This window comes from Jatropha curcas, chromosome 4, assembly GCF_041381405.1.
Source record: "Jatropha curcas cultivar XTBG-Jc1 chromosome 4, XTBG_Jcur_1.0, whole genome shotgun sequence".
Lineage (NCBI taxonomy): Eukaryota > Viridiplantae > Streptophyta > Magnoliopsida > Malpighiales > Euphorbiaceae > Jatropha > Jatropha curcas.
The window spans coordinates 31,093,835-31,111,411 of record NC_143154.1 but is presented as its reverse complement, the minus strand read 5'-3'; the positions used below and the strand labels follow the sequence as shown (position 1 = coordinate 31,111,411).

The window sequence follows — 17,577 nt, the reverse complement described above, 5'->3', positions numbered from 1 at the left end:
TAGTTTGTGAGGTCATTTAATTAGTTTAATGTCTTTTCATAATAATCATTTTTTCCCAAATTGTAGTTAATCACGTACAAATTGCAACATCTAATAACAGTAAAAATAATTATAACAAGAAAAATTTGTAATGATATATAATAAATAATGGCAATTGAAGGTCCCATATGCTTAGACTTATCATCTTTTAATTCAAAATATACTATCATTTAATTAGCTTCCATTTTAATATTATTTGATTGCCTTTTGTTTTTCAGGCATCATGACTCTTCTTGTTCATAATTTTGTTATTTTCGAATTTAATTAAATGTTGTTTTGAAAGAAATTAAGAGTCAAATCTTTCTATCCTATCAATATTTTTATTTTATGTAATGTCTCTTTTGTGCAAGATAGCCTGCTGCTTTACCCCTTTTTCAAGCAGCCAACATAACACAATAACATATAGATAAGTCTTTATTTAATATAATAAATTTAATTAGAGAAAAATTAAGAATTTTATATGCAATTATGATATGATAATTGATTTGTCTAGCTTGATATATAATTAATTTTTTCAAATTTCGTTTTAGATATTCAATCTATTGGAATTTAAACTTAGTTTTATTTTATTGATTAAGATGCAATTTTTTAGAATGGCATACTGAAAAATTATTTAATTAAATTTTTATTTATATACAAGAGAGAATTAAAATTTCCTTGGCTTTGGAAAGTGAAAGTGAAATGTGCATATAGAAAGCCCAAAAGGAAAGGTTAAATTAGAAGTAAGGGCCCAAGAGGAAAGCCCAGATAGAGCCCGAAAAGCTTATAAATAAACATATAGAATAAGTTAGGGTTTCCTCTGCCACGAGAGAAGGAAGTACTACGCCTCACTGAATAACACTCGTTGCGGCCTCATATCGCACTTCCTGCTCATCGCCACCGGCAACCATGGTATCTACCTTATGCTACTCTCTATCTTTTCCTGTTTGATTTCTGGAAATCTTGAATAATAGGACTTGAAGCAATTAGAAAGTTAAGAGTCGATTCATTCACGCTTTATTTGACCTTAATTGCTGGTATGTGTTTTCAGATCATTCCGGAGAAGAACCGCCGCGAGATCTCTAAGTACCTCTTCCAAGGTATTATTATCTAGACTTTTATATATACATGTACATGTACACACATTTTTTATATTTAAGAATTGGCATTGTAGTCTAGATGGAAATTTCGAGCTTCCTTTGCATTTAAGGACTCATTTTCAGACTTGAATCGTATTTATGTTTGTTTGCCTATTGGAGTGTTTGTGAACCAACTTTGTATCGGTTTGCTTCTGTTTATGAATTTGAATATTGCTGAATTTGCATGTTCTGCTTACTGTAATTTGAAGGTCTAGCTGTATTGTATTTTTGCTTCAGTTAATGGAAAACTGGAATAGAAAATATAACCTCACGTCTCAATATTTTTCAATATTTTTATATGATGTGGTTTTTGAAGTAACAAACAAAAAACAATGATAATCTTATACTAGGTGGAAATTAATTATAACCTTCAAAATACTACTTCAATTGTCAATGTCTTCTCTACCTGATTTCAAGTTATTCAAAATACTAAAAAATTGTCATCATAGTTTTCTGAGTCCTTGTGTATCCCATGAGGCGAGTTCCTTCTCCAAAGCAAATGAAACTTGGTTTTATACACCATCTTTTCGTATGATTTGATGCTGTTGTGTACTTGTGTTGATGGCAATATTTGGTTATGTTGTTTTGTGTGTGTGATTTTTCAGAGGGAGTATGCTATGCAAAGAAGGACTTCAACCTTGCAAAGCACCCACAAATTGATGTGCCGAATCTACAGGTTATTAAACTGATGCAGAGCTTCAAGTCAAAGGAGTATGTCCGCGAGACATTTGCATGGATGCACTACTACTGGTACCTCACTAATGATGGTATTGAGTTTCTGCGAACTTACCTCAATTTGCCATCTGAAATTGTTCCAGCTACATTGAAGAAACAAAGCAAACCCCTTGGTAGGCCCATGGGAGGCCCACCAGGAGATCGCCCACGGTATTTTTGTCTTCCCTCCTTTTTGTGGTCATGAATTTAATTCTTTTTTTTTCTTTTGCATGAATAGTTTTGCTTTACTCTGTTAACTTTCAGTGGTCCTTCACGTTTTGATGGAGAGAGGAGATTTGGTGGTGATCGAGATGGATACCGTGGAGGTCCACGTGGACCTGGTGGTGAGTTTGGTGACAAGGGTGGAGCCCCTGCTGATTACAGACCTACCTACGGGGTAATTTCATACGACGGTCTTTTCCCTCTTTCTACTTTTTGACAATATTTTCCTACATTTTTTGGTTAAAGAAGATTTGTTCTTTTATTTCTTATTGGTAGTGTATTTCACTGTTCCTTGTTCCATGCATTACCTGTATAATTTGCTAGTTGCCATGTTTGAGAATAACTACTGTCGGGTGTTGGTGATTTTGGATTGCTGTGTCAAACTTTTCCATCTTTTGTACACTTGCCCTAAATTCGATAAACATAATAGGATTTTCTGTGTTAATTTTTGCTTTTGGTGCTGCATGTTTTTCCACAAGTTTTAGATGCGCAATTACCAAGTTTGTCAGGCTGTTATTCGTATTGCATATTATGCTTGATTTTAAGCTGGCTGTTTACTTTGACAGCGTGAGAATAGGAATTGTTTTCTGCCAATAAAAATGCATAGCTATCCTTTTTCCCTTACATTTTATTGTTTCAAAAATGCAGGGTAGTGGTGGAAGGCCTGGCTTTGGCCGTGGTGCTGGTGGCTTTGGTGCAGGGCCTGCCAGCTCGAATCTTTCTTGATTGATATCGGTTTTGGCCGCTACAATTCCAAACAGTGTTCAATATGTTTTGCTGCATTTTAAGAGTTTAGTATTGCCTGATAGATATAGGTTAGTACGAGAGATTGTTGTTTCGGGATCTTCATTTCCAAATTTTCTCTGCTTTCAATTAATTGAACGAATTTTGAACGCTAAGACTCCAGTTTTAGCGTTTTCTTTTTGGGTTTACTCTACTTTGTGCGTTTGCATCTTTATGTATGTTACTGCTACTATGATCCAATACTCTTCTCGAGTTTGGAAACTTCTTGCGCTGCAATATTCTTTACGCACTCCGTCTTACTTTTTGACCTTCATCGCGTTGGTAAAGCGAAGATAAGTCAAACTTAAATCAAACTTAACATGACTATAATTTAAGGGCTACTTAATGTCAAGGTTCAACACACAAAACCAGACTAAAAGGCAACAGTTTTTTAAGCAGTTATTATCATTTTATCACTATCATACATAAAAAGTGGCAGAGTTGCCTACAACTCAGAACAGAAGAAATAGGGGGTGAAAGAACTGAAACCAGTACTCTGGAGAAAATTCACACCATTATAATTTCTAAAGTAAATAGAAAACAAAGACATTATTAGATACATCGACCGTTATTGCACTTATTTAGTCAACTTCCTCCATCTTGCTCTCCTCATTTCCTCCTTCCTCCAAAGCTGGCATGTCTATGTCCTCCTGTTCACCACTCTCATCCTCATCAATGCCCAGACCCAACTTGAGCATCCTGTGAATTCTTGCTGCAAATGTGTTTGGATCATCAAGACTGAAACCAGAAGTCAAAAGTGCCGTCTCAAATAGCAGTAGCACCAAGTCCTTAACTGATTTGTCATTCTTATCAGCCTCAGCCCTCTTTCTCAGCTCATCCATTATAGGATTGTCTGGATTAATTTCCATGATTTTCTTGCTGGACATGTAAGCACTCATACTGTTATCTCTTAAAGCCTGAGCTTTCATTATTCTTTCCATATTAGCAGTCCATCCATATTCTCCTGTAACCAAACAACAAGGAGAATCCACAATTCTATCAGACACCACCACCTTCTCCACCCTATCTCCAAGAACTTCCTTAATTGTCTTGCACAAGTTCTCAAACGACTTTTTCTTTTCTTCCTTCTTCTTCTTCTCTTCCTCTGGTTCTTCAAGCTGTAGCCCTTCCTTAGTTGCAGACACTAACTTCTTTCCATCATATTCCTTCAACTGTGTCACAGCATACTCATCAATGGCATCAACCATGTATAGAACTTCATAGCCTTTCTTCTTTAGCTTTTCAAGGAACGGAGAGTTCTCGACAGCTTTCTTGCTCTCACCAGTTATGTAGTATATGTGTTGCTGTCCCTCTTTCATTCTTGTTACATAGTCCTTCAAGCTGGTCATCTCATCACCGCTTTTTGTGGAGTGATACCTAAGTAAGTCTGCAAGCTTGGCCCTGTTTTGACTATCTTCATGAATACCCAACTTGAGATTTTTAGAGAATGCTTCATAAAATTTGTTATAGTCTTCCTTGTTCTCTGCTATTTCATTGAACATCTCAATACATTTCTTCACCAAATTCTTCCTGATCACTTTCAAAATCTTGTTTTGTTGCAGCATTTCACGAGAAATATTGAGCGGTAAGTCATCAGAGTCAACAACGCCCTTGACAAATCCTAAATATTCAGGAATGAGCTCTTCACAGTTGTCCATGATAAACACCCTCCTCACATAAAGCTTTATATTGTTCAATTTCTTTCTTGTATCGAAAAGATCGAATGGGGCTCTTTTAGGAACAAATAGCAGAGCCTTAAACTCTAGTTGCCCTTCAACAGAGAAGTGCTTCCAAGCAAGAGGATCTTCCCAATCATTAGTGAGACTCTTGTAGAATGAGGCATACTCTTCCTTGGTGACTTCCTCTGGCTTGCGTAGCCAAATGGGTTTTTGTTTGTTGATAAGTTCCCATTCATGGGTAACCTCCTTAACCTTCTTTTTCTTCTTAGAATCCTTTTCTTTGTCCTCTTCAACCTCCTCCACATCACCTTCCTCTTCCTTCTTGGTTTCTTCCTCCTCATCATCACTGACCTCTTTTTCAACTGTCTTCTCAGTCCAAAGATAGATAGGGTAGCTGATAAATTCAGAGTGCTTTCTCACTAGGTCCTTCAATCTCCTCTCCTCTAAATACTCCAACTGCACCAACATCAATTGCAAGTTAATTAAGTCAATTTTTTAAAGCTACTAAACATTATTGTTATATGAAAAAAATTGTGGGATTGTGAATTTAATTCAAATTTCAGAACCTAAGAGCTAAAATGTCAAACAAATTCATATAATTTTGAATTTTTCTTACCTGGTCATCTTTGAGGTAGAGAGTGATTTTGGTTCCTCTACCTAATGGTTCTCCATCAACGTCCTTCCTGACGGTGAAAGACCCTCCAGCTTGAGACTCCCAAACATACTGATCATCGTCATTGTGCTTTGTAGTGACCACCACCTTCTCTGCAACAAGATAAGCTGAGTAGAACCCAACACCAAATTGCCCAATCATGCTCACATCAGCCCCGGCCTGCAATGCCTCCATGAATTCCTTGGTACCAGACCTTGCAATTGTACCCAGGTTGTTTACCAAATCTAACACCAGAATTTATAGGTTCAATCAAACCCGCATGCTCAAAACAGGATTAGAAAACTAATATTCAGAACTGACTTTATGGAGTCACTCATTTACCTCCTTTAGTCATGCCAATGCCACTATCAATAACGGAAAGGGTCTTGTTAACCTTATCAGGCACAATCCTTATGAAGAGCTCCGGTTGAGAATCAAGCTTGCTCTTGTCTGTCAAGCTTTCAAATCTAATCTTGTCCAGCGCCTACAACAATCAAATTCAATTGGTTCAGATTGAAAATCCTAACATTTCATCAAAGAAATCAAAACATTATTGCTCTAAAAACAAAATTCCGTTTGGAATATTAATAAAACAATCAAATTTAAAATCCAAAAATATATTTAAGAAGAAAGGAGGAACTTTTATTAGTTAATGACTTACATCAGAGGAGTTGCTGATGAGCTCACGAAGGAAGATCTCTTTGTTGCTATAAAAAGTATTGATAATAAGACTAAGAAGCTGGTTAATCTCCGCCTGAAAAGCAAAGGTCTCGGTCTCAGTCTCTCTCATCTGCACATCCGCCATTTTGTTCCAACAAGCTCAAATGTTACACCAAAACAATTCGAAAACAGAGACTTAAATGTGATTTTGGCTTTTCGACTACTTCCGTTTATGATTACAAAGAGAAACGACACGAAGCGGTGCTTATATATATACACTGAAAGAAAGACAAAGAGGGTTCTGGTGGGTTCTTCTTATGCCAGCAAGCAGGTGGTAGAAAGAGATGGAGACACTGGAAGGTTTTGGAATCGGTTTTCGCGGGTTTCTAGATTAATCTGTCATTTTCCACTTTTGTTATTTCCTATTTTGCCCCATAATTGCCTGTTCTATTTGGACCGTGCGACGTAAATATGAAGAGGGGTGTGCGAAACAGTTTTGTCATTTTACTCTTGATTAAATATAAAAAGGATTTGCCGTTTCTGTATTGTTTGAAGGTCGTTTTTTCTTGGGAAATTTTTTGAACGGCAAATCACTTTGGAGCGAGATAAGGGCGTAGCGTAAAGTAAAGGCCATTATGTCTCGTAAAAATTTAAAGGAGTTCTTGCGCTTATTATATTGAACTGTAGCTTACATTATTCAAAATGTAAAATTCCACAATTGTTTGAATTTGAGCTGTCGTTTACATTATGCCATAAAACTAAAGGAGAAATTGTATATTATACGACATGGCGGTTGTTTTACGCGGGAACAGCATCAAAAGACAAACCTTTTGAAGCCCAGCCCAGAAACGGACATGAAATGTTCGGTATTCTTTTCAATCACTTTGGGCTTTCCCATGCCCTCAAAATCGTTGGTTTTAGGTCCCTGTCTTATGGAGCCCAGTAAGTACAAATCTTACCATTTTATAATTCGGGTTTTAAACTTCAAAGGATTTGGGTTCTGTATTAGTAGCTTATATAATTCAATATATAATATTCTCTCATTTTCTTTTAAGTAATTTGGTGACCATATATAGGAAGACGAAGCAGATTGCTATCAAGCTAACCTACCAGGCTAAAAAGAAGCTGGAAATTTAGAGGCTTCTCGAAGCATTTAGACATGAGATGATGGAGAAAGTTTGCAAATATCCCGTGACCATTCAACCACCATATCGTTAAAGCACTTCAATGCTGGATTTGTTCCTCTACATCTACAGATCATCTACATACTGCTGCTATTTATTTATTTATTTATTTTTATTGGAAATTACTCTATACATTCGAACGCTTATATAGATTACAAACATTGTAAATTACATTAACAATATTACATTATAAATGGTGGTAGGACAAGAATTCAACCTATGTTTGTAGTAAAGAGTACCTCTACTTTAGCCATTAGGATAAGACTTTGTCAAGAATCAATATGATTGAAATAGATTGATTAGTTAATTAAATTTTTAACTTTTTTTTAGTTAATATAATTCTATTTGGTTGTTAAAACTTAAAAACTTGCTTTGGATATTATTAATTTAATATCACAATCGCAAATTAAACAACTTTGAATTAAAAGGTTGGAGCTTAGTCAAAGTGATTAATGCTTTGGGTCATATATGTGTGAACCGGTCAATAATAGCAGAAACATTCAAGTAATTGATTTTTTACTATTAATCACAATTAGGCAAGAAAAATAATAATAGTAATAATAAGATTGTATCCACTTTCTGGCGAGCTGTGATTGGCTCACAAAAGAGTTGAACGAGGAGTTTGCTGTACCAAATCAAAAGCGCCTCTTTAAAATTTTCGAACTGTAGAAAAGTCGTCTTTATTTCACGGATATATTCATAAGTTCAGAGAGAAAAAAAAGAAGGGGAAGCTCTTTCAGTCTGGTTTTTAATCAAGCGAAGTTAGGCATTTGCGTTTAGCTCACGGTTTTCACCCTCTCTCCTTCCCAAATCTATCCACGAGGAAGGAAAAAATCCAATCCTTCCACGTTCAGGAAGGAAAAGAAAGGAAGTTGCAGAGAAAGCATGGCTGCAAGTACTAAAGAGTCGAGCTCTGGTTCAACAACAGAGGCTGGTCATGGCAGTAAAATAAAAGGAGTTTCAACTCATGGCGGTCGCTATGTTCAATACAATGTGTACGGTAACTTGTTCGAGGTCTCTAGCAAGTACGTTCCTCCAATTCGCCCCATCGGCCGTGGCGCTTATGGCATTGTCTGGTAATTTCTTTCTTTTTTCTGATTTTGATTTAGTTTGGTTGCTTGATATGCTTGAACCTATATTATGATCTTTTGATTAGTGCTGTTTGCTACTTTCCTTATATGAGAAGTGTGTTTTTAAAGTATATTTGAATATGTAATTTTGATGGATTATTTTGGTGGTGAATTTATGGCTAAAGGAGCCTTTATTATCTGTTTGAACTGCCGAATTTGAATATAACGTGATTGGAACAGCTAGTTACTCTTATAGTCTTTTTCAGAACTTCGTAAAACTCTCAATATGTATCTCTCTCAGTTTTTGCTTCTATGTTAATGGACCTTGCCTTGTTGACCATGTTGTTTGATTTCTCGGATAGTATAACTAATGGTGCCTCAGCAGGACTTGTACATCCTATCAAGCATTGGAAGGCAAATATTGCCTAAAAATTGGACATAAATTAGTCAAAACCTTTTTGATACCTAAAGGATTGGAAGGAGCTTTTCATTGTATTTCTTTTAGATGTGTTTCTGTGTTGTATTTTTAGGATGAAATAAAAATTGATAATCCCCATATTTACGTTGTGCTGCAACTTCCTATCTGTTTATGCATACTGATGAGTGTTGTCGCTTTATAGTTATCTTTGACAAATTCGTCAGATTTTGTGTATGGAATATTTTTTCTATTAGGAATATGGAACTTTGGTATCTATGGCTTCCTCTCCATTTTCACAATCATTATGTACCTTGAAGGACAGATAAGATTGAGAAACTTTCTACGGATGCTCTGACCACTTTGGAATCCCATTAAAAGATTTCTTTCTGTCCATTGGTTATACCATTAATTATATGGTGGAAAGGGCGGTAATATCTAATTCCTTTTCTTTTCAGTGCTGCTGTGAATTCAGAGACCCGGGAGGAAGTTGCCATTAAGAAGATTGGAAATGCTTTTGACAACAGAGTAGATGCAAAAAGAACATTGAGAGAGATTAAGCTTCTTCGTCATATGGATCATGAAAACGTGAGTTTCGGTTTTTACCTTTGACATCAAATTTTTTAATTACATATTTGCTTATATATCTCTTCTTTCCCTATTCACAGGTTATAGCTATTAGGGACATTATACGGCCACCAAAAAAAGATGCTTTCAATGATGTGTACATTGTTTATGAATTGATGGACACTGATCTTCATCACATTATTCGTTCTGATCAATCACTGACTGATGATCATTATCAGGTTTGGCACATATAATATCATATTGGTTTTTCTGACACGTAATTTTCTCTGCTGAACACGCACATTAGCTTATTTCTTGTTGTTTCATCCTGACCATCTAAACTTTAGGAGTTAATACATCATGATAACTCCTATACATGATGGAGTTTGAAAGTGTATTTGGAACTGATAGATTCTCAATGAAATTTTTGCAGTACTTATTGTACCAGTTGCTACGAGGATTGAAATATGTGCATTCAGCCAATGTACTGCATCGTGATCTTAAGCCCAGCAACTTGCTTCTTAATTCAAATTGTGATCTCAAAATTGGAGATTTTGGTTTGGCAAGGACAACATCTGAAACAGATTTCATGACTGAGTATGTCGTCACTCGTTGGTATCGGGCACCAGAGTTGCTCCTTAATTGTTCAGAGTACACTGCAGCGATTGATATTTGGTCTGTTGGTTGCATCCTTGGCGAAATTATGACCAGAGAACCTATGTTTCCTGGGAAAGATTATGTTCATCAGCTAAGGCTTATTACAGAGGTATGAATTTTAGAACAAATATTTAATTAGCTTTTAATAAGTCAAAATGGCCAACCTGGTTTGTTGGGTCCCCCCATCCTGCACCCCAAGAAAACAAGAAGTTTGTTGTTCTCTTAGTTGCCTTTCTCCCGTTGATAACATCTGGTAAGCGATATTGTTTTACATTTATCCAAAGTTCCAAAGGTAGCGGTCGCATTTAGCTACCATTTTGCTGCTCTAGGGGAACACTCTGCTAGTAATTTGATGTTTACTCTTTTATTTAGACCAATGATCAGTTTTAGGTGCGCCAATTTAGACATAAAAAGAGCAATATTATCTGGTGCTTAGATGGTTCGCAGACTCCCAGTGTTTCTAGCGTCCTTTCAACCTGTTAATTTGTATAAAGCGGGGAAATGCTTGAATTATTACACGTCGCACGAGTTGTCGAGCGAACATTAGATTATTGGTACTACTACATTTTATTTCAATAGAAGAAAACATAATGTCTTTTATTTATTTTTATGGATCAATCTCATACAATTTCTTACTTTTTTCATTAAGTTATCAGTAAAATCATACTTGCTTTCTTTTTCTTTTTTTTTTTTTTTTGTCTAAAAGTTAATAGGTTCACCTGATGACGCTAGCCTTGGGTTTCTCCGAAGTGATAATGCTCGAAGATATGTTAGACAGCTCCCACAGTACAGAAAGCAGAATTTCTCAGTTAGGTTTCCTAATGTGTCTCCAGGGGCTGCCGATCTGCTGGAAAAAATGCTTGTTTTTGATCCTAACAAGCGCATTACAGGTATGAAGAAGCTGTTCAAATTTTCAAGTGCATCACTTCTACATACCGGCTTAAACTCCAAGTCCCTTTTGTTTCTGCTCCACCATTGAGTATTTATACTTGTGTTTTGGCAGTTGATGAGGCACTTTGTCACCCATACTTGTCAGCTTTTCATGATATCAATGACGAGCCTATCTGCCCAAGGCCTTTTCAATTTGATTTTGAGCACCCATCATGCACTGAAGAGCACATCAAGGAACTCATCTGGAGGGAATCAGTGAAGTTCAATCCAGATCCTCCAACTTATTAGGAGAAATGAATGTGCTGGAGAAATGCATTGGGAAATTGGATAGTGTCTTTCCCTTGAATATAATATATATTGTACATCAACATTTCTGAGAGTACATAAACTTCCCGTTACTAGACCCTGAGAGTGGAAGCACCCAATGATTAAGACACTGACAAGCAACTTCTTCAAGGGATTTGGATGCTTATATTTTATATTAATGCATGAAGTGCATTATTAAAATTAATGCGGATCTTCTGTAAGTACTATCAGTTGGGAGCTTTAGGGCTAGAAGCAAAGAAAAGATTCAGCATGCATGTTGTATTTGCTTATGGATCTGATTTATATTTTCCATATTTTTCAAATAAAATCATCTTATTGTGAAGAGCTGTTTGTCCACTTCTATTTTGTTGTATAGATAATGCATTCTTAGTATATAGCTGCTAATTTTATATTTTTGGTTTTCAGGGAACAATAGAGTTGTGTGATTATATCTGAGATAATTATAGTATCCTCATATTGTGAGAATTAATTTTCACTGAAGTGTTAATAGTACACACAGAAACCAAGTTGCACTGTACAGAAAGTTTGCCCCTAGTCACAAATACTTTCTTCCGGAAGAGCACACCCTGACCTTAATATTTTCAATTGGTAGGCTATCTTCAGGGAAATTACATGGTGTAACCTTCCCCGGCTCTGAGTCGGGAAGGAGATCACAAGGTTTTGGAGTCACGCCGCTAGAAATTCCTGCAATCTCAGTACAATTCCATTGAAGCTTCTTTGGCTTTTCTGTGAGTTTAATGGTGACATTAGATATGCAAATTCCAGTAAAGGGGTCACCGGCTATGCCCTCGAGTCTAGCTGCCATAGTTACATTCTCGGCAACCATGTCGCGATAATTGATATTTTCAATCACGGGAATTGCATTAGGATCATAGTTATTATCAGGATGAGACCCATAATTTCCTGTCATCCAAAATACCCATTTCATTGTCTTCATTGTCATTCTTCTTACATATATCTCCTTCACATAACCCCCTCTTCCGATAGAAGTTTTTATCCTGACACCTGATTCTGTATCAATAGCAGTAATATCTTCTGCCCTGACATCTTGTATCCCACCAGACATTTCACTGCCCAGCGCAATTGCTGCGCTGGTCGGAGAAATGCAAGTAAGCCTTCTGATTACAAGTTGCTTAGTAGGCATACCAAAAGCAATACCGTACTCGTCCCACCCACTCTTAACAGCTACACAATCATCTCCGGAGACAATGTAACAGTCCTCAATTCTGGTGTTTGTGCATGAGTCTATGCAAGTAAGACAAAATGTTAGATTACATACCTTGTTGCTAAAATTGAAAAACTGCTTTTAGAATACTGCAATAGATTTCATTTTGAAATTCTCACCCGGGTTGATCCCATCAGTGTTCGGAGACCTTACTGGTGCGAGAATTGTTATGCCTTGAACAACAATATTGCTGCATTTTATATTATTCCTTGATCAGAACAAATCCAAAAAAAAAAAAAAAAGAACATTAAACTCTATTTTGAATAAGGAAAAATTTAGGTTACCTGCTATAAACAGGATGCACATTCCATGAAGGAGAGTTCATCAATGTAAGGTTGGAGATTTGAATGTTACTAGAGTACATTAATTCTATCAGGTAAGGCCTGGTGTAGTTCAGCTCCTTATTACGGAATTTTTGCCACCAGATATCACCCTGACCATCAATGGTGCCATTGGCACCTAAAAAGCCACAATGTGCATAAGCAAAATGATAGATTTCTCGGTAGTTTAACAGTCTCAATAAGTTTAATCTACTAGGAGATTATACCTGTAATTATAACATCAGTAAGGTTGGTTCCAAAAATGAGACTGATATACCTTCCACCATCTGCATCTCTTCCTCTACCATAGGATGGCAATGGTTCAATCACAGGCCATTCACTCTCATCCTAATTGAATTTCCAAAATGGAGGACATTTAATTGCATAAATTGGATAATTATATAGAAAATAATTTATCATACTTTACTTAAATTGGAAACTTTAATTAGTTAAAATTTCAGAAAGAACACAAATCATTAAAAAGGTTAAAAGGGCAAGTAAAAGGTGTCCTATCAACAGAATTCCTGAAAATTTTTTTTCCCACATCAGAAATTCTCAAAAGAAAAGGGATTGCTAGGATTTCATTTCCTGACATAATGAGGAGACAAATACTTAAACCACCAAATAAGCTTCTTTCCGTTACTAAAAGCAGAAGTTCACAAATTATGCATATTTTTAAGGCTGATGTATGAACAACTCTACTTTCTTTTGTCTTTTATTTACGACTCTACTTGATTTAAGAGGAATGCAGAAACAAATTTTTGTGGCCTTGAATCCTTGACAGTTGAATTGTTTAGCCCGTGAAAAGCTTATCCTCTTTTCTATTAGACTTTTTACCAAGAAGAATTTTTCAGTTTTCAGTTTTCAGTTTAGTGGATTTATGGCTAAAGTTTCTGTCCAGTAACTACAGACCTATACTAGACTATGAGGTTGGTCCCAGCTATACAATGACCCTAATTCCCTATCACAAAAGTTTTTCTTGGCTATTCTTTAATAAAAGCACTGAAAATGAACTTCTTGGTATTAACTAGAACGGAAATTGGATTAAGCAACATTACTAAGTACATTGAAAATTTTTTTCTTCGTTAATTGGTCTCCGATAGTTTTTAAAAAAATGATTTTTTCAACATGGGTCTTGTTTTTTGGAAACATTTTTGTCTTATAATTATGGGCTAAGATATATTAAAAAAAATAAATCAATTCAACCATTTTACAAAGATTTCTTACCTGAGAGGCGAGAAGAACAGCATCTTTATCAAGAAAAAGAGTGAAATGGCTAGTAAGGTTGAAACTTCCAGTTAACCATTTTCCAGGAGGAACATAAAGTTGAGATCCACCATCTGATGAGAACTGACTCAAATGCTCAATTGCAGATTTAAAGGCATTCGTGTTTGAAGTTTGTCCATCACCAACTCCTCCAAAATCTTCCAATGATGCCTCATGAGCTCTGCAACTTATAGCTGCATACTCAAAACATCCAAATTTGGGTCGTTTTCTACTCTCAACTCCACTTGTAAAAACAAATAGCAAAACACCAATCCCTACAATAGCCTCCACCATCTGCTCAATCCAAAGAATCACAGATTACAGAGCCAAGAAATTGACCTAAATCAATATAGCAGCAAGAAAGATTACTCCTTTATGTATATATAACATACCTGAGATCTTATGGCACCTGTCCACGGCTCCATTGTACAAGAATAACAGGGTTGATATGGTTTTGGTGGAAGGGCAGATTATATATAGTGCTTAATTTTTTTAATTTTTTTAAAAAAATTTTGATTTTTAAATTTACAAATATAACCTTTAATAGTTGCTTGAAGTTTAGAAGAGAGCAACTTGTAAGAAAGGGATTGACAATGTTGTCTAAGGTAGAAGTCGATGAAAAGATAGGCATAAATGGGCGGCCGGCAAGTCCTCCACCAACTGGGGACATGAATGGCATCTTCGTCTTGGTCATAAATTGCACATTAATTAATTAATACTTATATAAATATTAAATAGCGAAGATAGAGGAAGGTAATTTGATGAGCTATAGGAATAGGTCAATTGCAACATAAGATTATAACTACAAAAATGGATCAATTAATACTTAACAGTGAATCATCAAAATCAATCGATTCAATTAAAAAAAATTAAGTTTTTGAGTGATTTTTATTTAATTGTTAGGACTGATAAATGGATTTCAATTTAAACACTCTAATTATTTCAACAAATGATAAGTATTTTTATTTATTTTCCCTTTTTCATCTAATAAAACACCAATATATTTATGGAGGCATATTGAGTGGTTTCTCAGTATTTTTTCTTTTTTATTTGTTTGTATTTTTAGTACTTCTCTCAATCACCCTAAAAAAAAATTTTAGTCAAAGCTATTAAAACCCTAATTATGCAATTACCTTAATTAATCAATTAAAAATTTATCATTGTTTTTTAAAATTGAACCTACAATAGAGTTCATTCAAAAAACAAGAGCCAAGAAGCAATTAAAGAATTTCAATATTATAGTATAGAGAACTCCAATTGATAAAGTGATATGAAGATATGATAATGCATTGAATTTGCCAAAGTCAAGGTCTAAAGTTTAACCTAAAATATTACTATATAGTAAATATATGCAAGTCGCACAAACCTTAGCTCATGCCTTAAAATTTTGTTCAAGAAATATCATACAATTATATTAATATTTAAAATTATTACATTACTGACATTAACTTAATTATTACTATATTAAACATTAAGTATTTAAAGCAGTCCGGCCCGGACATTGATTCGACTAAAGGGCTGGATGTATATAGGTTACTGATTTAATTAGTGGGTGAATGGTTTAATTAGTTGATCATAAAATAATAATAATAATAATATGTATTAATTAAATAATTAAAATTTCAATTTCAAAAAAAATTAAATAATTAAAGTTTCAAACAGTCTGATCAATTCAACTACAAGTGAATAGACTCAATTCAATTCTTTTTTTTTTTTCAAATGGTTCAAAAACAAAATTAATCTAATTTTAAAATCTGTACACTGCTTCTTCGAATTCACCCATGGGATTAGCCCGGCTTTAATAACTATGAGTCAAAGCCTGCCTTGATCAAGAATCAAACGATAGGGACAAAACACTTCATGCAATTGCAAACCCGTGAACATTTATTATTGCCTTTCACGGGCATTGCTTTTTTTTTTTTTTTTTTTTTTTCTTTTTTGAGTGAAAGGAAACCAAAACCCCACATCATAAGATGAGATCACATATATATATTTCGTGTGGATTATTATATAAGGAAATGGCAAAGCATAGCACAAGCACAAAGCACTCATGAGACAAGTGATAGGTAAGCAACCACAAACACATGATTTATGGTTGTGTCCACCCAAACATGTGACAATTGAATTCCTATTTTAATTATTTTCTAATTTGTAGTGAAGAAATTAGGTTACTTCTTCAAGTGCTTTACACCAAAATCACAATTCCTCTCTTGAGTTCGTATTCTTATTCATTTATTATTTAATCACTTTCTTCCATTATTATTTTTCTTGGATGTAATAATATAGGTGTAGTGTGTATACAATGTATGTAGACATCTAAGGCATGTCCTGTGGTGGAAATTTTCATAATAGGTTTATATTATATTTATTGGGTGTCTTAGTAATATCACCAACTCTTGCCATTGCGTATGTTCAGGCCAATTTTAACTTAGTTTACGAAGAGCCCAGGCCCAATTTTAGCCCAATTATAATTGGGCTTGCATTTTCATAATGAGCCCATAGTATATTTTTAAAACTAAAGTGACCCAATATGAAAAATCTGCGTTCAATTTTAACCCAATTCTGGCCCAACTTCAATGAGCCTGCAGTATGTTCATTAAAGACTAGAATGATTCTAGTTTTTGGACTCATTATTTACAATTAAGCTGATTGACCCTAATATTGGGCCTAAATTTTTCTCATGGCCACAGAATGTTTATTAGTATCTACAAAAGCAGGAGGTATAATCGTTGTGGGAGGTAGAGCCTAAATTTTTTTTATTCTCTTAATAAAATGTTGTTTCTAGGAGTTGAATTTGTGTTTCACTCTTACTGAGATTGAGGTTGAGGTCGTTTATTACTCCAATCAACACCTTCTTGATATGTATATCTTTATGTTTTAATTATACATATACATTATATTATCTTTGATCATCAACTAGGTCAAAAACTTGTACAAAATAATATCATCGCCACCTAATCAAAAAAGCCTCAGACATTGATGCTAATGACCTTCTCATTCTCTATATTATATCTATTGTACAAGATGCATTTTCAACTTACACATGAAGCCAAAATAACTAACGATGCACATTATATAGGTTGAACACATACATAGGTAAATTTGAAAAGAGAATATGAACTTTTATTCGAGACAACTAAAAGATGAATAGCTTATAAGGAAATGATATCTTATGTATACACTATATATAGTTGCCATTCAAAGAATATAGACAAAGAATAGAGAATTGAAAACCCTAATGCCGGCATGCATACTGTTCTGTGAGCGAGGATCTTGCAATTTTTCTGAGCAAGGAAAAATAAGGAGTTCTATGCTGTATATGCTTCACAAAATATTTACATTATTGATTAAATATAAGTAACTATTATGAGAATGAAGGTAGAGAGTTTAATTATAACTTTTAAATAAAATTAGGGGAAGTTAAGAAATTGAAACTAATATTTATCAGAACTATTTTAGTTAACAACTTAACATTGATAACAAGATATTTGATGATGACATGTAATAACAGACCTCAGTGATTAATTGAAACAGAAAACGCTAAATCATCACGGAGTAGGTCCTAAGTTCATTTCATGTATCTGTAACTTTGTACAATAACAGACCTCAGTGATTAATTGAACTCCCAACTCGAGTGTTGAAACAAGTGTACAAACAAAGAAAAGAAGACAGAAAAACTATATCTATATCATACCATACAGAATTATTCCAGTTAACACCATTTGAGAACTCGAAGGTCAGGTAATATACAAGAAGTTTCCTGCTATATTATGTTAAGAAATTAAGTA

General features: G+C 34.7%; 4 protein-coding genes across 4 annotated transcripts; 2 read left to right on the top strand and 2 right to left on the bottom strand.

Moving 5' to 3' along the window:
• The first annotated feature begins 798 nt into the window (after positions 1–798).
• RPS10B (RNA binding Plectin/S10 domain-containing protein) lies at positions 799–3,025 on the top strand. Its single transcript, XM_012231440.4, has 5 exons — positions 799–930; positions 1,070–1,118; positions 1,763–2,042; positions 2,136–2,268; positions 2,742–3,025. Exons 1-5 carry the CDS (start codon positions 928–930, stop codon positions 2,817–2,819), a joined length of 543 nt encoding a protein of 180 aa, XP_012086830.1. The 5' UTR covers positions 799–927; the 3' UTR covers positions 2,820–3,025.
• A 225-nt stretch (positions 3,026–3,250) lies between these two features.
• On the bottom strand, positions 3,251–6,120 carry LOC105645758 (heat shock protein 83). The gene is made up of 4 exons (XM_012231441.4): positions 5,869–6,120; positions 5,550–5,691; positions 5,172–5,452; positions 3,251–5,011 (listed from the first exon to the last, which is right to left on the bottom strand). Exons 1-4 carry the CDS (start codon positions 6,010–6,012, stop codon positions 3,458–3,460), a joined length of 2,121 nt encoding a protein of 706 aa, XP_012086831.1. The 5' UTR covers positions 6,013–6,120; the 3' UTR covers positions 3,251–3,457.
• Positions 6,121–7,731: 1,611 nt separating this feature from the next.
• Positions 7,732–11,300, top strand: LOC105645760 (mitogen-activated protein kinase homolog MMK2). Its single transcript, XM_012231442.3, has 6 exons — positions 7,732–8,127; positions 8,995–9,124; positions 9,205–9,342; positions 9,537–9,869; positions 10,467–10,650; positions 10,764–11,300. The coding sequence occupies exons 1-6, from the start codon at positions 7,937–7,939 to the stop codon at positions 10,937–10,939; spliced, it is 1,152 nt and encodes a 383-aa protein (XP_012086832.1). The 5' UTR covers positions 7,732–7,936; the 3' UTR covers positions 10,940–11,300.
• Positions 11,301–11,403: 103 nt separating this feature from the next.
• Positions 11,404–14,342, bottom strand: LOC105645761 (Pectin lyase-like superfamily protein). Its single transcript, XM_012231443.3, has 6 exons — positions 14,182–14,342; positions 13,751–14,083; positions 12,751–12,871; positions 12,488–12,662; positions 12,323–12,393; positions 11,404–12,223 (listed from the first exon to the last, which is right to left on the bottom strand). The coding sequence occupies exons 1-6, from the start codon at positions 14,212–14,214 to the stop codon at positions 11,514–11,516; spliced, it is 1,443 nt and encodes a 480-aa protein (XP_012086833.1). The 5' UTR covers positions 14,215–14,342; the 3' UTR covers positions 11,404–11,513.
• Between the last annotated feature and the right edge of the window lie 3,235 nt (positions 14,343–17,577).